At 37.5% G+C, this 21,400-nt stretch overlaps 1 protein-coding gene and 1 long non-coding RNA gene across 2 annotated transcripts; both read left to right on the forward strand.

Annotated features, from left to right (window-relative positions):
* Window positions 1-68: 68 nt before the first annotated feature.
* LOC137490967 (uncharacterized) lies at window positions 69-21,327 on the forward strand. Its single transcript, XM_068219985.2, has 3 exons — window positions 69-111; window positions 4,027-4,176; window positions 17,042-21,327. The coding sequence occupies exons 2-3, from the start codon at window positions 4,092-4,094 to the stop codon at window positions 18,925-18,927; spliced, it is 1,971 nt and encodes a 656-aa protein (XP_068076086.2). The 5' UTR covers window positions 69-111; window positions 4,027-4,091; the 3' UTR covers window positions 18,928-21,327.
* On the forward strand, window positions 13,453-16,472 carry LOC141381784 (uncharacterized). Its single transcript, XR_012402439.1, has 2 exons — window positions 13,453-14,406; window positions 14,484-16,472. It is a non-coding gene; the product is annotated as an uncharacterized lncRNA (long non-coding RNA).
* Window positions 21,328-21,400: the final 73 nt, after the last annotated feature.

The following is a 21,400-nucleotide window of genomic DNA, read 5'->3' on the forward strand; positions in this document are numbered from 1 at the left end:
GACTGCAACAGTAAGTGGCAAAAAAGCTGAACAACAAAGACTTTTATTTTGGCGTGTTATGTGACGTCATAAGGCTGCGCCGCTTCCGCGCTGCGGTTCAACTGGAGGAAGGTTTGTTTCACAACTTTACACAAATATAAACCGATTGATTTAAGTTTCAGGTTTTCCTTTCGATATTATATACCTGCGGTTGACTATTATTTTAATCCTTTATACAACGAAGTATTATTTTAATAACAGTAATCGAGGGCTATTGTTTGAACAACTGAAATGTGTTTTAATGAAGGTTTATTTATTTACTAGCATAATGTCATTCCAATACAAGTATACATTATAATTATATATATATATATATATATATATATATATATATATATGAGCAATTCCATGAAAATGTCAACCTTATCATCAAAAAATAAACTTTTGACCAAAATAACAAAACCTATTTAAATTTGCTCATTAAGGTCTATATTTTATTGTAATGATGTGCTCTTGTTAAATTTTTAATGAAATTGGTTTGTTTATCCATGAAATATGAGGATTGTGCCAATGGTAAATTTCATTATAATCCAACCACATTTCGTGCTTTAGAATAAGGGATTAAAGACTCACCTTTTCCATGCTTTATGTTAACAGTAATCATTCTGCAGAAGGATTGGAGTCTGTAGTATAAATAATTACCCTTACTTTTTCATAACATTACTGCCCTTTTGATTTATGAGCTACATATTTAAGACATCACGCAGCTTCGGTCACGTGTCACGTCCGTAACGATTTAATGAAAAAGTTTATACTGTGGAATAAATATTATAACAAATAAAATGAAACTTTGTATACAAAGCCAAAATATGTCCATACTAATTATGATCGCCAATTCATCTCAGGTCTTTGCTCTAAACAACCACAATTTTGCGTTACGGACGTGACCATTTTTGAACTCCTTATTAATATAAGCCATGACTAGCGCATATTTGTTCATTATGATGCTGCATTACAATTACTGACTTACATTACATAACATCCATATGTTATATCAAGAATTGAACATTTCATTTAACTATAAACCACTTTAGTAACATTTCAGAAATAAATGTTTAATAAGAAAACAACATTTTACATATTGCCATAATTGGCCATAATGACTTAACCTATTTCCTCCGTCTTACTTGCGGTTCATGTGCGCACGCGCTGCCTATAGTGAAAGATAATGACAATGAACCATAAGGCTTTGAACCTATACATTTTGTAAAGTATAGGCTAAGCATATAACAATTTTGTTATTTACATGTGATACTGCATTAATTTGCATACATGTTTTATAAGCTGTAAAATGAAAGCATCCGTTTGGTGCGAAGTTATAAAATATTTGTCTTTGTTTGATTTGTAGATTAGGCTATTTAAAATGTATATAAGAACTATTAATAGCTGTTTTTTTCCAAATGGAAAAAAGGGTGGTTTGTTGATTGTAGTCTGCACTAAATCATGAATATGCCTAGTTGAGTTTATGACGCGGCTCCAGGCAGCACAGACGACCAGGATCAGCGCTGGTTTGTCAACTCCTGTGTCAAACTGTGGCCAGAATATCCTTCTTTCATTTTCCTTTTTTGGCAAAAAACATATGTAAGCACGTGTGTTTGCACGTGTTACTGTCATGCGAGTTAACAAATATGTGTTGCTCATAAAAGCCGATAACAACGAACGCGCTTCTTCATTCCAGAGTCGTGAGGCGCTCCGCAATGCATTTTATGTTGACAAGAAGAAAAGGAGCACGGTGCTCTTTTGAATGTCACTATAGATAACAACTGAATCAGCTGGTCTATTGTGCGCGAGTGTTGCTGTCAATGTTTTCATAATTTAAATTTTTAAATAACATTATGAAATTCAAGATTTGTAAAGTCATACAACTTTGGATGACTTAAAACAACGACCACAAGTCTCTCCGTCATTAAAAAGTTCGCCGTAGTCATCTTGACACTGCTGTCACCTCCAAGGAAACCCCGCCTCTGCTTTCGTTTGATTGAAGAATGAAAGACGCCACTGAGGTAACATGCTTTTCTTCTGGAGCGCACAAAGCGCGCAATGACAAAACGCGAGGCGCGCAAGGCGCATAATCAATAACCTCCATGCATTTGGTCTTTTCCCACTGCTCAAAATGTGCACGCCGCGGGTCAGGCCACAGCGGAGTTTTCGTTTCATGCAGAGCATAAATATGTTTTTTATTTTATTAATTAAATAACTATTTATAAAGATAAATTATCAAAGCGACACAATTCATTTTCCAAGCCCTTTATCCAAAATCTAAGCACTTTCAAAGCTTAAAAATTGGCTATAGCCTACATTAAAATTGAAACATTTTCAAAGATTTCCAGCACCCGGCAAATGCGCTTGAGTGCTTATTAAAATTATTTTAATAAGAATAAGAATATTCTATAATAAGAATAAGAATAAAATCTTGATATTGATCTAAGCTTTAACTACATTATATGAGTATTAAATTTGTTAGAAAATCGATAGGACCTGCAGCTGTAAATTTTTAATTCAATATTTTACACAATCGGTTATGAACTATAGCCTAAAAATATAAACATTATAGTCATCCATCGTACATGCCTACAACCAATGACTATTTTTCTGCTTGTTTAACATAGCCTACACAAAACCTTTCTTAAGTTATAAAGTTTTCTCTCTCACCCTGGTGCGTATGAACTTTTTGCAACCTGTCCTGAAGTGACTGCCGACGAGAAAAAGAAAGCAAGCGCGAGTGGAGAAATTAAATTATTTATTCCATCAACTAACACGTTAACTAGAATAAACTAAAATAAACTGTCAAATATAATATTGCCATATCTGTGACAAAACTAGATTTTAAATATTCTCCACGTAGACAAGGTCTTGCACAACAGTCGGGCAATGATTTAATTCAAGTTTGTCTGGAAACACTAACTTTAGGAGCCTGCTAAACATAGGCCCATTATAGCTGATTATGTTTATTATAAATTCTATATTATTCAGAGTATAAAAGCACCATGTTAGCATGCAACATTGTTACCGAATTGAGTTTTGAACATTCGAACGTGCGTTAACCTTTAACAACACACATGCCATAATACGAATTAAATATAACAAGGTGATATCTATTTAAGTTTGATTAATTGTGCAACCTTACCATTCAGATGTCTCAGAGGTTAAAGTTTATTGGTTTACACACCCAACAGATATCCACAAATAGGTCTTTGGTCAAGTTTTGAAAGCATTTATCTGATTTTCATAATGTGTCAACTGTCAATTTCAGAGCAGTCACGTCCGTAACGAAGACAAGTCACGTCCGTAACGATAGTTTTTCCTCATTAATGCAAAAATGAAAAACTAAATAAAATTAATTATATATGTCCCATGCAGAGCCAACCCTTATCCTTTTGACTGTTATATATTTTTTTGGCTTCTGCATTTTCATTCACAGAATTTTCACAAAGTATGTCAACTCACAAAACTCATGTCTTTTTTTTGTCACGTCCGTAACGCATTCATTTTGCCGTCATTTTAAATATAAAACACCTGCATAGACTGATATTTTTTTGATGCCTGAACTCCATGGTTAAGGGGTAAGAAAAATATAAACATATATTTCAATATACTGTTAACATATACCTTCTCTGAGAATATACGTTTCATTTTTTTACTGCAAATGTCACGTCCATTACGCTGGAATCAGCCATATACATATATATATATATATATATATATATATATATATATATATATATATATATATATATATATATATATATATATATACATATATATATATATATATATATATATATATATATATATATATATATATATATATAAATATAAATAAATGGAGGACTAGTTTTTATTAGGTCATTTGTTTGTGGCTATTGTTTCTTGCTCAGACTTACCTGATTTATTTTTGTCAATCACACTCATATAAAGAAACTGTTGAAGAAAGTGTTGAAGAGAAGTTATTTTGTTTCTGTTCATTGTTTTGTTCATTTTAAACAGAATAAAGTGTCCAAACACAGAGAAAAACTCCTGCTGAAGCGACTGATCTCCACACTGTTATAAAGATGGCGTTTATTAAAGAGGAGAGTGAAGATGTGAAGATTGAAGAAACATTTACAGTCAAACAGGAAGATCTGCAGGAACAAACAAGTTAGTTTTCATTTAGATATATTTTAATAATAAGAATACTAAATTAAACCCATGTTGCAGCCCTGAGTGTGCTGCCTAGTTCTGCTAAATGCACATAAGCACTCATTGAAAGACAGGAATGAGTTTCTTTTGTTACTTGTTCTCATGTCTTTTGTCATTATGTATTATTAGTCTCCCATTTTCTCTACCTTCTTAAGGTTATTGCTTTTCTTGTTCTCCTACTGTGTAAAGCGCCCTTGAGCACTGTCGCTATAAAAAATAAATGAAAACAATAAATTAATAAAAAGTTAAACTGAGCTGACGATATTTGACCTACAGTATTCTCATAAAAGATATCTGCCATTACAGTGATAGTGTTAGCTAGGTACTTTCCATTTGCATATGTCAGGTTGATCACAATTCCCTTTTTTTCATCGACTTCTTTATGGGTTTAAACTTGTTTCTAGTAGTTGTTACTAGTTCTCACAGATAGTATCAGAGTTAGAATTAAATCTTTATTATAATAACTAATTACCAGGGCTATTGTATTTAAACAGGGTTTCCGCGGAGTCTTAAAATGTCTTAAATTCCAAAATCTAAAATTTGGCCCTAAAAAGTCTTAAATTTGCTGAAATGTTGTGTTGTAGGTCTTGTTTTGTTACTCAATTTGGTCAAAGCCCATACAATCACCAACAATCCATCTCAATAAAACTTTCAACTTTTATTTAAAAAGGTCATTTTAACTCTGTTTATCATAATGGTAAAGACTGCTGAGGATATCTACCTGGACAGATTGTTTTGAATGGATTTAGTTTATTATAGTTTTTAAAACTTTTAAAACATTTGTTAATTAGTTTTTTTTATTTTAAAGAAAGTTGATTTTGGGAAAAAAAGTGTGTGGATCCAAGTCGAGCTCTCTTGTTTTTACACAATATTTAAGATATTTTGCTAAGAAATATCTAAAATATTTTTGTTATTATTAGTTTTGATTTATTATTGTATTATTAAACATTTTATATAAAAAATATTTTTTGAAAGGACAAATAAAAAACCTTTTCTTCTGGGCCATTTGAAAAATTCCTTATTCTAAAAATTCATTCATAATGGTCTTAAAAATGTCTTTAAAAGTCTTAAATTTAACTTGGTGACACCTGTAGAAACCCTGATTTAAAGTATGTCAGAAAACGTGGATGACTCTAATTTTAAATATGCGGAATGAAAATGGACACTAAAATAATTAATTATTATAAAACATTGTACAGTATTCTAAACTATATGATGTTAAGTTTATCAGTATTGACCATATTCTTCATGTACCAGCAGGCGCCGCTATTGAAATCTTTTTGCTTTTTAAAGAATACATTTTTAGATCCTTAAAACAGTGTAATGCTGCTTGTCTTTGATCTTGTGGGGGAAACCGGAGCACCCAGAGAAAACCCACGCCAGCTTGGGGAGAACATGCAAACTCCACACAGAAATGCCAACTGACCCAGCTGAGGCTCGAACCAGCAACCTTCTTGCTGTGAGGCGACAGCACCACCTACTGTGCCTCCTCGTCGCCCGACAACACTGTTTTATTTGCATATTTTTTATGCGATATTCCAGTTTTGCAAATTAATTTAATTGGCATTTTTGGATGGAAACATAGCTGTAAGGTTTGGAGCTTACGCTGCTATTCTGAACCAATAATCGGAAACAGAAAGCAGTTGAAGGATGGCTTGTTTAAATCCATTATTTATCTGACTTTATTGTAATTAATCTGACTCCATCAAAGTTGTTATTATCATTGATAAAGAGAAAGAATCTCAAAGCTTAAAGCAGGTAAAGTTGTTTATTAATTTACATGTTTAAATATACAGACAGTAGAATGAAACAAACTAACATACTGTATAAAGAAATTAGCTGTACGTGCACTGCTGAGCAACAAAAACAGTGAAATTGCCTTTGTTAGCATATGAGGCTATGCAGCCATATGAGGGAGAGGCAGAGTAAAAGCCATTCTCCCAGATCAACACTTAACGTTCCTTATTATACCCTGAGTAAAGCATTGTCAAACATGAGTGAAAACCAACCCCCAAAACCAACTGAACATGAGAGCACAGCAGAGGAGATAAAGTGGGTGAGAACATTAACATACTCTCCTCAGGCCATGACTCAACAATAGTAAATAAATTGTATATTGAAATACAAGCAATCAATGTCTCTGTTGATTTTAGCACTACAATGCTTAAGTCATAAACTGTCAAATGACTCCATACATGATAAAGCTATTTGAAGGAAGATCAAGGACGGATGAATTGTGGATGGTGAAAAGCAAATGGTTACTGCAAGCAAATGGCAGAAATTTGTATTTGAGCTGTGATCAACTCTGCCAGGCCAGGAGGACCCATCCCATGCTTGCAATGTCTCAGAAGTCCTTGATTAGCATAGAAGGAATATATAATAGAATAATATATAATTTTTTTCTCATCCTGCTTACCCATTACCTACATTTCAGTCACACAAAGAACAAAGTCACGTACGAGAAAGGCTTGTTCTTCTTTAATTAATAACTAGCTAAAATTCACAGACCTTCGACAGGGACGTGTACTGTAACTAGATTAATGGGATTATTACTCTTCTAAAAACAATGTTTTAGTACTGCTTACATTCTTATTATTCAACTATTTTTATTGATTTTTCCAAAGTCTTTAATTTTTCCACAACACACATATTGAACAACAAATTAACATGGTACATAGCTACAGACATACTCACACCCCATAAATAAAAATTAATTAATTAATAAAAATAGATAAAATAAATTAGAAAACTAGGGATAAACTCTCACCAAGGATATAATAACCTTTGAGCGTTCAATGTAGGAGAGGAAAGGCTGCCAAACCTCTAAAACTTTTTTGTAGAGTCTCGGATGATGTACTTAAGGTGCTCGAGTTTAGCATGTAATAACACTTCTAATATCCAATGTTTGTGGGATGGTGAGTTTGTTTTTTCCATCTTAGGAGAGTCAGGCGTCTGGCCAATAAAGAAGAAAAGGCAATGATCTCGATTACATATAGATGAAAATGATCTAAAAATATTGGCTCAAAATGTATGTAATCTAGGGCATCGCCAGAACATCAGATCTGCTGGCTCCAAACCACATCTGGGGCAAGATGAATCTGACCCTGGATACATTTTTGCCAGCTTGCTCCTAGATAGGTGAAGCCTATAAAGCACCTTAAACTGTAGAAGACCATGTCTAATACATACAGGGGATGAGTGTACCAGTTCTATAGCATATTGCCAAGCTGTATCTGCTATTTCTAGTACCAGTCTGTCTTCCCATTTTAGCTTTATACAATTGAGGCAAGGGGGGGCAGTTCTTTAGACCACTTCATATAACATGGACATCATACCCCTTTGATATGAGTCCATATTTACCAATTCATCTATCCAACATGCTTATGGTTGGTTTTGTAAAGAAGACAAGTGTTTTTATAACGAAACTATGGACTTGAAAGTACCATAAAGAGCCCATATTATACACGAAATAGGGTCATATCTTGGTTGTAAGGGTCTCCAACAACAGTCTAATATGCATGCAAGGTCAAAAAACACTTTCATGGTCTTATAATCTGCATTTTTTTTACCTAATTATCCCAGCGACTCCTGTATGAATCGTCCAGTGATTTATTTGTTCTCAAACCCCTCTTTAGCGTGAAGCTAATCTGCGCTGATTGGACCAATGACAGTCTGTTGCGATTGGTCAACTGCCTTCAGTGAGAGAGTGAAATGCCCAACAGCTAATCAGCAATATAAAAGTAATCACAGTTCATACACGCTCGATAGTGTAGGCGTGGATTTTAGCTGCCAGTGGGTCAATGTAAATACAGACGGTGGACTTGAAAATACCGACGACTAACTATTTTATTGTGCAAAAACAGTTGAGGAGATCTTCTAGCTTGTCTCACTCTGCTCTTTTCACAGACACACACACAAACACATATTGCCCTCGTCCTAACACACACACAAACACTTAACCCTGCTCCGGACGAAAGCGCGCGCGCACACAAACAGACACACACACAAACACTTAACCCTGGTCCGGACGACAACGCACACACACACACCTCCGGACGACAGCCCGCGTACACGCACACACACACAAACACTACCCTCCTCCACGGAGCTCCGTAGACAAAGCAGCACGCGTCACGTTTTTAACGTGGCTTTGCACCCGATATGAGAATAAAGCGAGTTAACCTCATACAATACACGCGGTTACAAGTGACAAATCACAACTAAATACATTTGCAAGCTAGAGTAAACGAGGCTGCTTTAATCGCACGTACTTACACTTGAGAAATGGAGGAAGAAACCCATCCTGACGTCCAGCAGTAAGTTACTCTTTACTGATCCTTCCTTTAACAAAAGCCGATGAAGTATTCTTTGTAGCATGTAGTTTGCAGAAGTTTCCAGTAGTTTCCAACTGCTTGGCTATAAAGCTGAGGTTTCATCTTTGGGTAGAGACTTAATAATATCCATCTGCAGTGTGACTTCAATCGACCGGCATGTTTGCGTGTGTGTGTGTGTGTGTGTGTCTGGGTTTCTGTGTTAGAGGGCGGAGCCGCAGGTTTCAAATATCCCGGGTTTGCGCGTACACGTAAATAAGAGAGAAAAGTCTATGGCTTGGGTGGCTGGAGTCGCTGATGATTCACTTGGCTTTCCTCATGCACCGCCTGGTGTAGATGTCGTGGTGGGTGGGAAGCTCACCTCCTACTACGCGTCCAGCAGTTCACACAATCCTATGTAGGCCTTTGCGATTGCTGCTGGTGCTATTTACATACTAGGGGCCTGTTTCAGAAAGGAGGTTAACTGAAAACTCAGAGTATTTTAACCCTGAAATGAGAGAAACTCTGGGTTTTCCGTTTCAAAATGGCAGGTTTGTTAAACTGGAGAAAGCAGAGTAAGTCAAGCCTGTTTCTGAAAGAAAGGTAACTTTAACTCAGAGTCAGTTACTGTGGTAACTTACTCTGTGAATCTAACATTGGCCGGAAGCAGGTTTTATTCTCTAAACTCAGAGTTTCTGTCGGTCTCCTCCCCTTTTTTAAAGATGAAGTGGTATTTCTCGCCTTAGCCTTACGTCTCCACCCACCTATTTTTATGCTTATAACGATTGATAGAAACCTCATGATGCACATAACTTTTTTAAATATGCATAAAAAACGCGCATAACTGAGTAGGATAAACTTTTATTCGATAGAAAATGTGCGCATAAACTACGATGGAAACACTTTTAATGAACAAATTACAGTACACTGCAAATTTTAGATAGTAGATTTAACTACCTTGGAGTTAAAATTAACACTCCCTCAGAGTTTATATGGGAACCACTATAAGTGTTAAAAATAACACTTTTGAAAGTGTTAACATTGTCAACACCAAGAGAGTGTTAATTAACAAACACTTATTGTGTAAAATATCTGTTAAATTTCCGAAAAAATACCAGCAGCTGTGGTTGCCAGAATCTTTCTGTGAAAAACATGGAAGTTTTATATAACTGTATAAATTTACAAAAATTAACCATATTTCATGAACTAACACATTGTTTATTTTACAAAGTTATAGCTTAGTGCACAAAAATGTAAAGTCTTTAGATGCAATAATGTTTTCATGTGTGATTGCAATTAGCAAACAGATTTTGACTGCATTAGTAACTACACAGTTACCTTTAAACAAAAGAAGATACAGCATAACATCAAATTTTCTCAGTTCATCTTGGACTTGAACAGAGACGCTATTATCCTCCACAATGGTGACACAAAAACCGTTTTGCTGTTTTTCTTTCTTTTTTTTCATTTTTAGATTTTACGGAAAAATACCAGCAGCTGTGGTTGCCAGTAATCTGCTGTTTTTAACATTCATAAATTCAGTTTACAGAATATTTCTGTTAAAAGCACATTCAACAGTCTGTATTTTTTATCGATCTCACACTGCAAATTTTAGATTTGGTAGATTTAACTACCTTAGAGTTAAAATTAACACTCCCTCAGTGTTTATATGGGAACCACTATAAGTGTTAAAATAACATTTTTGAAAGTGTTAAAATTTTTAACACCCAGAGTGTTAATTAGCAAACTCTTATTGTGTAAAATATCTGTTAAATGTATGTCAAAATACTGGCAGCAGTGGTTGCCAGTAATCTGCTGTTTTTTAACATTTTACATTCGTAAATTCAGTTTCCAGAATATTTCTGTTAAAAATACATCCCATAGTCTGTATTTTTCATTCGAACACACTTAAGCCTTAAATTCCACAGCAAAATCCTCACTATTGTCCTCACTACAGAGGGCTGAACACTCAGACAGGGATGAAGTTAATGAGACAATTAAGTGTCTAATTAAAGGAGGATTGAGAATTGTTGATGAACAACTGTTAACAAGCAGAATCACTGAATGAAAGAAAAACACAAGCCAAAACCAAAGATGAAATCAACTGAGAAAAACTCTAAATAAAATAATAATCAATAAAAATAAAACAAATTACACAATAAAAAATTTTATTTTTCAACATCTTTAAAAAAAACTCATCAAATTAAACAACTTATCATGGAGCTTCACCTATTACTGACCTTTGATTTTATTTCTGTCATGTGAACAAAAGCTCTTAATAAAATTTCCGTTGTTCATTTGAAGTCACCATGATGGAGGACAGAGTCTGCTTTAGTCAGGCTCTTCAACTTCTTACTATAAATGTCTTTTATTTTAGCTGCTATAGATAGTGTTAATTACACTATTTAAACATATAGCATGGAAAGCCAGAAGAAAATTAAAGTGTCAGTCTGAAGAGATTATTAATGATAACATAGCCATCCTTTCCTGCTTGTTTTCTAATTCAATATCATATTAGTTATGTGTGAGAAATAAATAATATACATAAATGAAACCACTGAAGCTCCAATAAAATAAAAACAATATTTACATAAGAATGTTTGATCTATGGCAGAACTCAAAAACACACAGACATCAATAATTAGTCTTTGATTCTCAATGATGATGACAAACAAAAAAATAAAAATCAAGTTAAAAAAAAACACTCTACTGAAACATTACCTCCCAAAAACAACACAAAATAAAGGAAAAGAAAGAGATTGTAATAACATAAAGCTGCATAATTTATTCATGCTGCAATGCATGCTGGGAGCTTTGTACTATGCTGGCACCCAGCATGCATTGCGGCATGAACTATGCGGCTTTTTTTTTTAGCAACCACGGTTGAGGTTCATGTCCTGATTCTTGATGCCTGTGTGTCATAAAGAGCAAGCTGGGGCTTGAATGTTTAGTGCATGACAGGTTAATTATTAATTGCATCCTAATTGTTTGTTGAATTTTCTATGAAGAGCAGCAGACTGCCAGAAGTATTGTCCCATGCAGTTTTAATACAACTATATTTGCATATCTTTATGAATCAACTTAATAAACACCGGAAATTAAATCTATAACAATTAAGCATAAACAGTATAGTTTCTCTTGACCTTTCTTGCTATAGCTAATGAGTTTTAGAAACATTAGGATATAAGAGTAAAGCTTCAAGATCTCAAATAAGCAGCCTCTGATCTCTATGATGGTGAGGTCAAATGAAATATTTTAATAAAAAAATATAAACCTCTGTTCATTGTCAAATATTCTTACAGAAATGAAGTCAAACTGTAATCAGTGAAGCTGCTTATACTATTATTTAATGGAGTTGTTTAATCCTCTGTTTTAATTCAGTTGGATTGGTGTGAGGCTGTGTCTGTAGTTTTATTTCTTCCTTCAATTTCTTATTCCTTCAGTGATTGTGCTTGTTAACAGCAGGTGTCTGAATTCACTTATTTGTGGTCATTCCTTCTGTCTAGTGGACTAAACTAATTGACCAATTCAAGGGCCAGGTGAATGAGGGTGTATGGTGAGATTTCAGACACTCTGATTAGTTTCTCAAATACAAGGGTTTTCTACAAAGGTAGATACATGTTACTCTGTGTGACAAGGAGGCAAATCAGCTTCTAATGCCAATCTAACTCTAGAATTTTAACACTTTACTCTGAATTACCTCAACACTTGAAATTTAACACCAATGAATTTGCTGTGTATGTACATTAAAAGAAGACCATGATCATATGATAATGAAAATGTGTGTAAATGATCAACCCAGCAGGCTGAGCACACTGTAACATGTCTTAAATATTGTTTTAGTCATTCTAAAATGCCTTAACTGTTTCAGTATTATTGTATATTATTAATTACCTCCGAACGTCTGGTGCGTGTCAAGAGTCTCCGTGTCTCATGGCTTCAGACGCCCCCATGTGTTCATTGTGTTTCAGCATTGTCTTCTGACATCGAGGCGCAAGTACATTAATTAGGCTAAATAAAGAATTAATTGACGCAGCTTCTTCTACCACAGTAAATTCTGTTTTTACTGTTGATATTTGGTGCCAGTTTAATCAGGAAGTGACAATTTTTTTCTCTTTGACTCGTTGGATGGAATTTTATTCGCATCTTTTATGCAATATTCCAGTTTTGCACATACATTTATGTAATATATTTGGTGGAAACATAGCTATTGCCTACATTTTAGTCACACACAGAAGAACTGTACAAGAATGGCTTATCCTTTTTTAATAAATAATTAAATTAAATTCACCTTCGACATGGATTGTAACTAGATTAATGGGATTATTATTCTTTCTAAAAATTATTTTTAGTACTGCTTACCTTCTAAATGTTATATTAACCTCTATCACTTGATCAATAAAAAAGGCAGACACACAAGTGCACTGTTAAATCATTTAAAACTAATAAATGTATAAAAGTTAGTTTAGAAAAAATATATAAACGTCACAAATTACATTACTTATTTTATTATACTTAAATATTTAAATACTTAAAAAGTGAAATTAGGCATTAACTTGAGCAGCTGTTTTCCCACGCTAACTGTCTCTTCTTCACTGATGGTTGCTTCTTTTCAAATATATACGCTCATATTTGCTATAACTTTGCATGAGAACATCAAGTTCAGCTGGAGAAAGAAATGGTGATCTCTTTTATAAGTAATTGCCATAGTCACTCGTAATGTCTGCGCTCCATTGATAATGCCTTTTTAAAGTCACGGTGCGCGCGCTTAACTCTGAGTTGGTCTACTCGAAGTTGATTGACCCAACTCAGATCAGCTATTCTGAAACCGAAAACTCAGAGTTTTTAATCTCTCTGTAAATCAACTCAGAGTTCAAGTTTAAACTCAGAGTTGTTTGAACCTCCTTACTGAAACAGGCCCCAGGTGGTAAAACAGCCACACAGGATGCTCCCCACAGTGCAGGTGTAGAACGAGCGGAGGATGTGAGGGCTTATTCCAAACCTCCTGAGACGCCTGAGGAAGAAGAGGCGTTGTTGTGCCTTCTTTAGCACTGCCTCTGTGTGAGCAGTCCATGTCAATTCCCCAGCAATGTGTACTCCAAGAAACTTGGAAGTGCTGACTCTCTTCACTGGTGTCCCGTTGATGGTGATGGGGGTGTGTTCTCTATTCTCTTTCCTGAAATCCACCACCAGCTCCTTGGTTTTGCTGATGTTGAGTGAGAGGTGGTTTTCCTCACACCACTGCGTCAGAGTGTGTATCTCCTCTCTGTAGGCCCTCTCATTATTATCTGTGATTAGGCCCACCACTGTCATCAGCAAATTTAACGATGACGTTGGAGATGTGTTTGGCTGTACAGTCATGTGTTTACAGGAAGTAGAGGAGTGGACTGAGAACACAGCCCTGTGGATCACCAGTGTTGAGGATCAGTGTGGATGAGGTTATGTTGTTCAGTCTGCTTGAAAGGAAGTCCAGGAACTAGTTGCACAGAGAGCTGTGTAGACCCAGAGCCTGGAGCTTCACCACTAGTTTGGCAGGCACTAAAGTGTTGAATACTGAGCTGTAGTCCACAAACAGCATTCTCACATATGTGCTTTTATTTTCCAGGTGAGACAGAGCAGTGTGCAAGGTGAAAGCAATTGCTTCATCAGTGTAGCGATTATTTCTGTAAGCAAATTGCAGAGGGTCAGTGTGAGCGGACAGTACAGAGCAGATGTGCTTTTTAATCAGCTTCTCAAAGCACTTGCTGAAGATGGGTGTCAGAGCAACTGGACGTCAGTCATTTAAGCATGTGGTTTTAGATTATTTCAGTATGGGCACAATAGTAGCTGTCTTAAAGCATGTGGGAACCACAGGCCGAGAGAGCGAGAGGTCTGGGACGTAGCTTTCAGGATGCTCTGAAAAGATCTCGTTACGTCCACTACAGAAATAGAGTGTGCTGACGATTTCGGTATCAGCCGCGGAGCGCACAGTGTGTGGGTGCTGTCCTGGGCTTTAAAGCAAGTGTAGAACGAGTTGAGCTCGTCCGGGAGAGACGCAGAAATGTTCACAGTGAGGGGTTTGTTACTTTTAAGGTCTGTGATGTAATTAAGTCCCTGCCACATACTCCTCCCCTATACCTTGTACCTCTGTATTGATGTTTTGCTGTTTTGATAGTTTACCTGAGGTTGTAGTTTGCTTGTTTTTGTTCCTCAGCATTTCTGGATTTATAGGCGGAGGTTCACACTAATAGGGCTGTTCGAACTTCGCCATTAATCTATGGTTTTGGGTTAGGGACAGATTTTTAGACAGTTTAGATATGGACAGTTTTTGTTGGGACCGTGTCTTCTATACACTTTCTGATGAAGCATGTAACGGTGTCTTGAGTAAACTTTAGGTCGTACTCACACTAGGTACAGTTGCCTCGAACTGGGCCAAACCGCACTTGTCCCCCCTCCCGTCTCCCCCGACAGCCTGCACTCACACCACAAATGGGCCTCGGCACGCTTACGTCATCGCTGCTGCGCTGTTCAGTGAGAAGCGCTCTCACTCACTCAGCAGCACAGTGGAGATTTCTCTAGTTATATCGTTTCAGTCGTCTGATATGCAGTGACATGCAGTCAAATATTTCACCAAACAGTCCTTAGGGATGCATTTACACGCAGTCAGATATTTCGCCGAACAGATCCGCCACTTTAGGCGCTTATAAACAATCATAAAGCCCTAGTGCTGCAGGAATGAGGAGGTTTGCTGAAGGCGCGCAACTGTCGTGCAGTGAGATGTCTGCGTCTTTAATAAATTACGGCAGTTTGCGTTCACTGAACAGTAAGAATGATTAATAAATCCATATGAAACAATCCCTTAAAGTCACGTCTCTCTTTCAGTTTCGGGTTTTGGCACGTTTTGCACTCACACTACAAACGTACCGGCCAAGTGAACCGCGCTCAGGCCCTTCTCTTCCAACCGGGCTAGGGCCAGCCAAGTGAACCGTGCTTGAGCCCGATTCAGCTAAGGGTCTTCTCAACGATCCGGGAAACTCACACTTCTCAAACGATCCAGGAAACGGGCCTGGGCACAGTACGGATGGCATAGTGTGAGTAGGCCCTTAATGTCGTCATCAGAAGCTGTCCGTAACATCTCCCAGTCCACAAGATCAAAACATTCTTGAAGTATGGAATCCGACTGGTCCGTCCAGCTTTGAAACGTCTTGAGGGTGGGTGGTTCCCGTTTCAGTTTCTGCCTGTAAGCAGGCAAGAGCAGAACAAAAGAGTCATCTGATATGCCAATCGGTGGGCGGGGGAGGAATTTGTTGGCGTCCCGGAACGGAGAATAGCAGTGGTCCAAAATACGGTCACCACGCATGTTTGTGGTGATATGGTAATAGTATTTTGGAGCGATTTTCCTGAGATTGGCATTGTTAAAGTCCCCTGTAACAATAAACGCTGCCACTGGGTGTGTGGTTTCCTGCTCGCTTATGCTCCCATTCAGTTCTCTTAGCGCCTGCTTTGTGTTGGCTTGCGGGGGGGATGTAGACAGCTGTATTTATAACAGCTGTGAACTCTCTTGGTGCCCAGTGTGGTCGGCACCGAAGCATAAGGTATTCCAGATCAGGAGAACAAAATGATCTAACTGGATGTATGTTTCTCAACCATGAGTTGTTAATAAAGAAACAAACACCTCCTTCTTTGCTTTCCCCTGTCGGTTCTTTCATTCTATCCACAGTATCTTATCCATAGTATTCTATCCATAGTATTCCCTGTCTGCTAAACAAATTTTAGAGAAACATTTTGTTGTAATTATGAATATATACAAATAAAAATAGGCCATTGTTACGACCCCCTCGTTCGAGTTGCAACATAAAAGAGCTCAGACAACAAAAAAATTATATATGCAACTTATTTATTATACACAACTAATAAAACAACAAATCAAGAAACAAACAAATGTCTAGGGGAAAATAAAGAAAATAACTAACTTTAACTACACATATAAATAATGCCAAACAAAACCATAAGATTGCCAAAATAAAGAGATGGTCTTGATGCGAAGACGGCCAGTAGCCACACTATCCTGCAGAAGCTAGCTCACTCTCGCATTTATATGCTTTGAACCAATTGGGGAGCTACCATGGCACCTTAACAGGATCTGCCACATCCAAACTGGAATACCAGGGTCGTCACACCATTTACACCTTTCAAATCTGTGTCTTATCAATGTGACCAAAATTACTTTTATGATCAATTATGTAAGAAACTCTGAAAACTGGACTGACAGCATTTCAATTTACAATGACTTCTATGTTAGGCGACTATGACACAATTTACATTGTAAAAGCAGTAGATAAATAAAGATGAATTTAATCTGCTTAAACATACAGGTTAATGACTGAACAAAATATGATCTGATTTTATTTTACATTTAACATGCATCAAAATAAGTGTGTGTAGCCAATGTTTCTAGTGTCTTTTTACTTTTCAGCTTTTGATGAGAGATTTTTAGACTTAATGAAAATTAATCTGTTATTTATTTATTTCAGACCTAATTGAAGAGAATGAGAGGAAAGAGGAGGAACATCATATCAAAATTGAGGAAAAAACTCATTTACAGACTGATGGTATTTTGAAAAGGAGAGACAAGAATTGTTTCACCTGCACTCAGTGTGGAAAGATTTTGGCAAGCAAAAGCAAACTTAAGATTCACATGATAATCCACACTGGAGAGAAACCATTCATGTGCACTCAGTGTGGGAAGAGTTTCCGCCAAGCATCATCACTTAATAAACACATGAGGATCCACACTGGAGAGAAACCATTCACATGCACTCAGTGTGGAATAAGTTTTAACTGCTCATCATACCTTAAACAACACATGAGGATCCACACTGGAGAGAAACCATTTACTTGCACTCAGTGTGGGAAGAGTTTCAACCGCTCATCAAACCTTGATCACCACATGAGGATCCACACTGGAGAGAAACCATTTACTTGCACTCAGTGTGGGAAGAGTTTCAACCGCTCATCAAACCTTGATCAACACATAAGGATCCACACTGGAGAGAAACCAATAACGTGCACTCTGTGTGGGAAGAGTTTTCGCCAATCATCATCCCTTTCTAAACACATGAGGACCCACACTGGAGAGAAACCATTTACTTGCACTCAGTGTGGGAAGAGTTTCAGCCAATCATCAAACTTTAATCTACACATGAGGATCCACACTGGAGAGAAACCATTTACGTGCACTCAGTGTGGGAAGAGTTTCCGCCAAGCATCATCACTTAATAAACACATGAGGACCCACACTGGAGAGAAACCATTTACTTGCACTCAGTGTGGGAAGAGTTTCAACCGCTCATCACACCTTAATCAACACATAAGGATCCACACTGGAGAGAAACCATTTACTTGCACTCAGTGTGGGAAGAGTTTCAGCCAATCATCAAACTTTAATCTACACATGAGGATCCACACTGGAGAGAAACCATTTACTTGCACTCAGTGTGGGAAGAGTTTCAACCGCTCATCACACCTTAATCAACACATAAGGATCCACACTGGAGAGAAACCAATAACGTGCACTCAGTGTGGGAAGAGTTTTCACCAATCATCATCCCTTTATAAACACATGAGGATCCACACTGGAGAGAAACCATTCACATGCACTCAGTGTGGGAAGAGTTTCAGCCAATCATCAAACTTTAATCTACACATGAGGATCCACACTGGAGAGAAACCAATAACGTGCACTCAGTGTGGGAAGAGTTTTCGCCAATCGTCATCCCTTTATAAACACATGAGGATCCACACTGGAGAGAAACCATTCACATGCACTCAGTGTGGGAAGAGTTTCCGCCAAACATCATCACTTAATAAACACTTGAGGATCCACACTGGAGAGAAACCATTCACATGCACTCAGTGTGGAATAAGTTTTAACTGCTCATCATACCTTAAACAACACATGAGGATCCACACTGGAGAGAAACCATTTACTTGCACTCAGTGTGGGAGGAGTTTCAACCGCTCATCAAACCTTGATCACCACATGAGGATCCACACTGGAGAGAAACCCTTTACTTGCACTCAGTGTGGGAAGAGTTTCAACCGCTCATCAAACCTTGATCAACACATAAGGATCCACACTGGAGAGAAACCACTAACGTGCACTCTGTGTGGGAAGAGTTTTCGCCAATCATCATCCCTTTCTAAACACATGAGGACCCACACTGGAGAGAAACCATTTACTTGCACTCAGTGTGGGAAGAGTTTCAACCGCTCATCAAACCTTGATCAACACATAAGGATCCACACTGGAGAGAAACCAATAACGTGCACTCAGTGTGGGAAGAGTTTTCGCCAATCATCATCCCTTTATAAACACATGAGGATCCACACTGGAGAGAAACCATTCACTTGCTCTTAATTAAATTCAATTCAGCTTTATTTGTATACCGCTTTTACAATGTAGATTGTGTCAAAGCAGCTTCACATAAATGGTCATAATAAATTGGATCAGGGTAGTTCAGTTTTTAGTGTTTAAGTTCAGTTCAGCTCAGTTCAGTGTGGTTTAAATCATTACTGAGAGTCCAAACACTGAAGAGCAAATCCATTGATGCATAGCTCTACCGATCCTGAACCATGCAAGCCAGTGGCGACAGCGGAGAGGGAAAAAAAAACTTTACTGATAGAAGTGAAGAAAAAAAACCTTGAGAGAAACCAGACTCAGTTGGGCACGACCATTTTCATTTCTTCGCTGGCCAAAAGTCTTGTGCAGAGCTGCAGTCTCAGCAGTGGAGGCTGGAAGCTGGCCTAAGTGAAGACTCGTCTGTCCCTGGAGCATCACTGGAATCAGTCTCATGTTCTCCACTCCCCACGACCACCAGCGCAGCAGCAGCTCAGGATACGGCCTGGTCCCGGATATGGAAACCTTGGGATCATCTCGTCACTGGTCTTAGATCCAATCAGTGACTCCGCATAATCTGAGGACCTCGGGATGATTATCCCCAGGTGAAAATGAAGAAAAAAAAAGAATAATTAGCGTAGCTGCTGTTCATAGTGTATATAAGCAAGATGTAGAAACTTGTGTGGAAACCCGCTAAGTGATGCATTGAGTGTATGCTTTACTAAACAGATAGGTCTTTAATCTAGTTTTGAACTGAGAGAGTGTGTCTGAGCCTCGGATGTTATCAGGGAGGCTATTCCAGAGTTTAGCAGCCATAAATGAGAAGGCTCGACCTCCTTTACTCAACTTTGCTATTCTAGGTACTACCAGAAGCCCGGAGTTTCGAGATCTTAAAGAGCGAGTTGGATTGTAGCGAGACAGAAGATAAACAGGAGCTAGATAGGTGAGAATTAATATTTTAAATTTAATACAAAACTTAACAGGCAGCCAGTGTAAGGAGGATAAAATTGGGGTCTGTGGTCACACCGGACTTTTCTCTCCATAGACTTTCATTCATACGCACGCAAATGTGTCAGACTGGAAACGTAAGTTTGCTCGTCAAGTTTCGCAATTCACTGCCTTGCAAGGTTCAAGCTTGGTGAACTTTGACCTTGGAAATTGCATCACTTGACTATGTAAGACCCACACTGGAGAGAAACCATTCACATGCACTCAGTGTGGGAAGAGATTCAACCGATCAGCAAACCTTAATAAACACATGAAAATCCACACTGATGTGAAAGAGTATATGCACTTTGAGTGTGAGAAGACTTATTACAGCTCCAAAATTAAAACTGCACCAGACAATTAACTCTGGAGAGACCGTACAAGTGTTTTTACAAGAGGTTTAATCAGTTAACACATCTGAAAACAACAGGATTCACACTGGAGAGAAACCGTACAGATCTGATCAGTGTCTACAGAGTTTTAATCATTCGGCGCAGCTTAAGAAACACATAGAGAAAAAAGTTACACACATGACATGAATGCAGCAAAAATTTTCTCTGTGCACTGGATGTTTCATGTCTGAATAATGTTTGAAAAGGCTGAGTGACAGTATACTGTTTTCCAACACTCCTACACTGCAGTAGGTCGGGTTGTAAATGTGTTGCGCTTCTCGCGTTTACCGTAAACACCGTGGTGGTGGCTGAGAAAAGAATTGTCATAAACATCTGGCCAACAGCTCCTCTGCAGCTTAAAATCTCTTTGCAAGTGATTGTACCAGTGCAGATAAATTTGTACTCTCTCCAGTGTATTCATGTAGCTAGTGTTGTTTTAGATGATGTTCACTGTCTGACTCCCTGAATGAGAGACATCACTGGGAAGACACCGCACATCAAAGAAGGTGGAGCTCTAGGACGCTTAGTTTGCAGTATACCAGGGCCTCAAGTTTTAAAAGCCCATTCAATTGTCCTGTGTTGCAGCTTTTATTCGTGAAGTTTCTTTACTTTTAGATTCTAGATTTTTCTAGTTTACTTCATTTACTTTGAGTCGAATACAAACTTGATGAATATTTTATGATTTAGGCAGAGCGACAGGTATTAAGTTTTACAATATTTATACACTGTGATGACTCCAGATTAGAGCATGTGGTAAATTCTGATTGGATGCCTGCATTACTCATCAATGGGTATATAAAAGTTGTTGTGCTAGCTACCCCAGGACACTGTGGCTACTCGGGAGTCCACATGTCAAGACCTGCCATCTCATTGGCTCTTTAACCTTATGGTTTTGTTTTGCATTACTTTTGTCATGTAGTTAAAGTGTTGTTGTGATTTTATCCTAAGTTCTTTATCGTCATTATTATCCCTAGAAATTTGTTGGTTGCTTTGATTGTTTGTTCTATGAGTTACTTTTATAATAAATAATTTGCATTCAGGCTATTTTGTTGGCACTCTTATGGTGCGACTCTAACAAGCGGGTCATAACACTTCGCAAAATGTGGCCGGTTGTA

This window comes from Danio rerio, chromosome 4, assembly GCF_049306965.1.
Source record: "Danio rerio strain Tuebingen ecotype United States chromosome 4, GRCz12tu, whole genome shotgun sequence".
Lineage (NCBI taxonomy): Eukaryota > Metazoa > Chordata > Actinopteri > Cypriniformes > Danionidae > Danio > Danio rerio.

Excerpts from the sequence above, each read along its gene's own strand:
- LOC137490967 (XM_068219985.2), top strand. The coding sequence starts at position 4,092 with ATGGCGTTTATTAAAGAGGAGAGTGAAGATGTGAAGATTGAAGAAACA. Across the intron at positions 4,177-17,041 it reads AGATCTGCAGGAACAAACAA|ACCTAATTGAAGAGAATGAG; the intron begins GTTAGTTTTCAT and ends TATTTATTTCAG.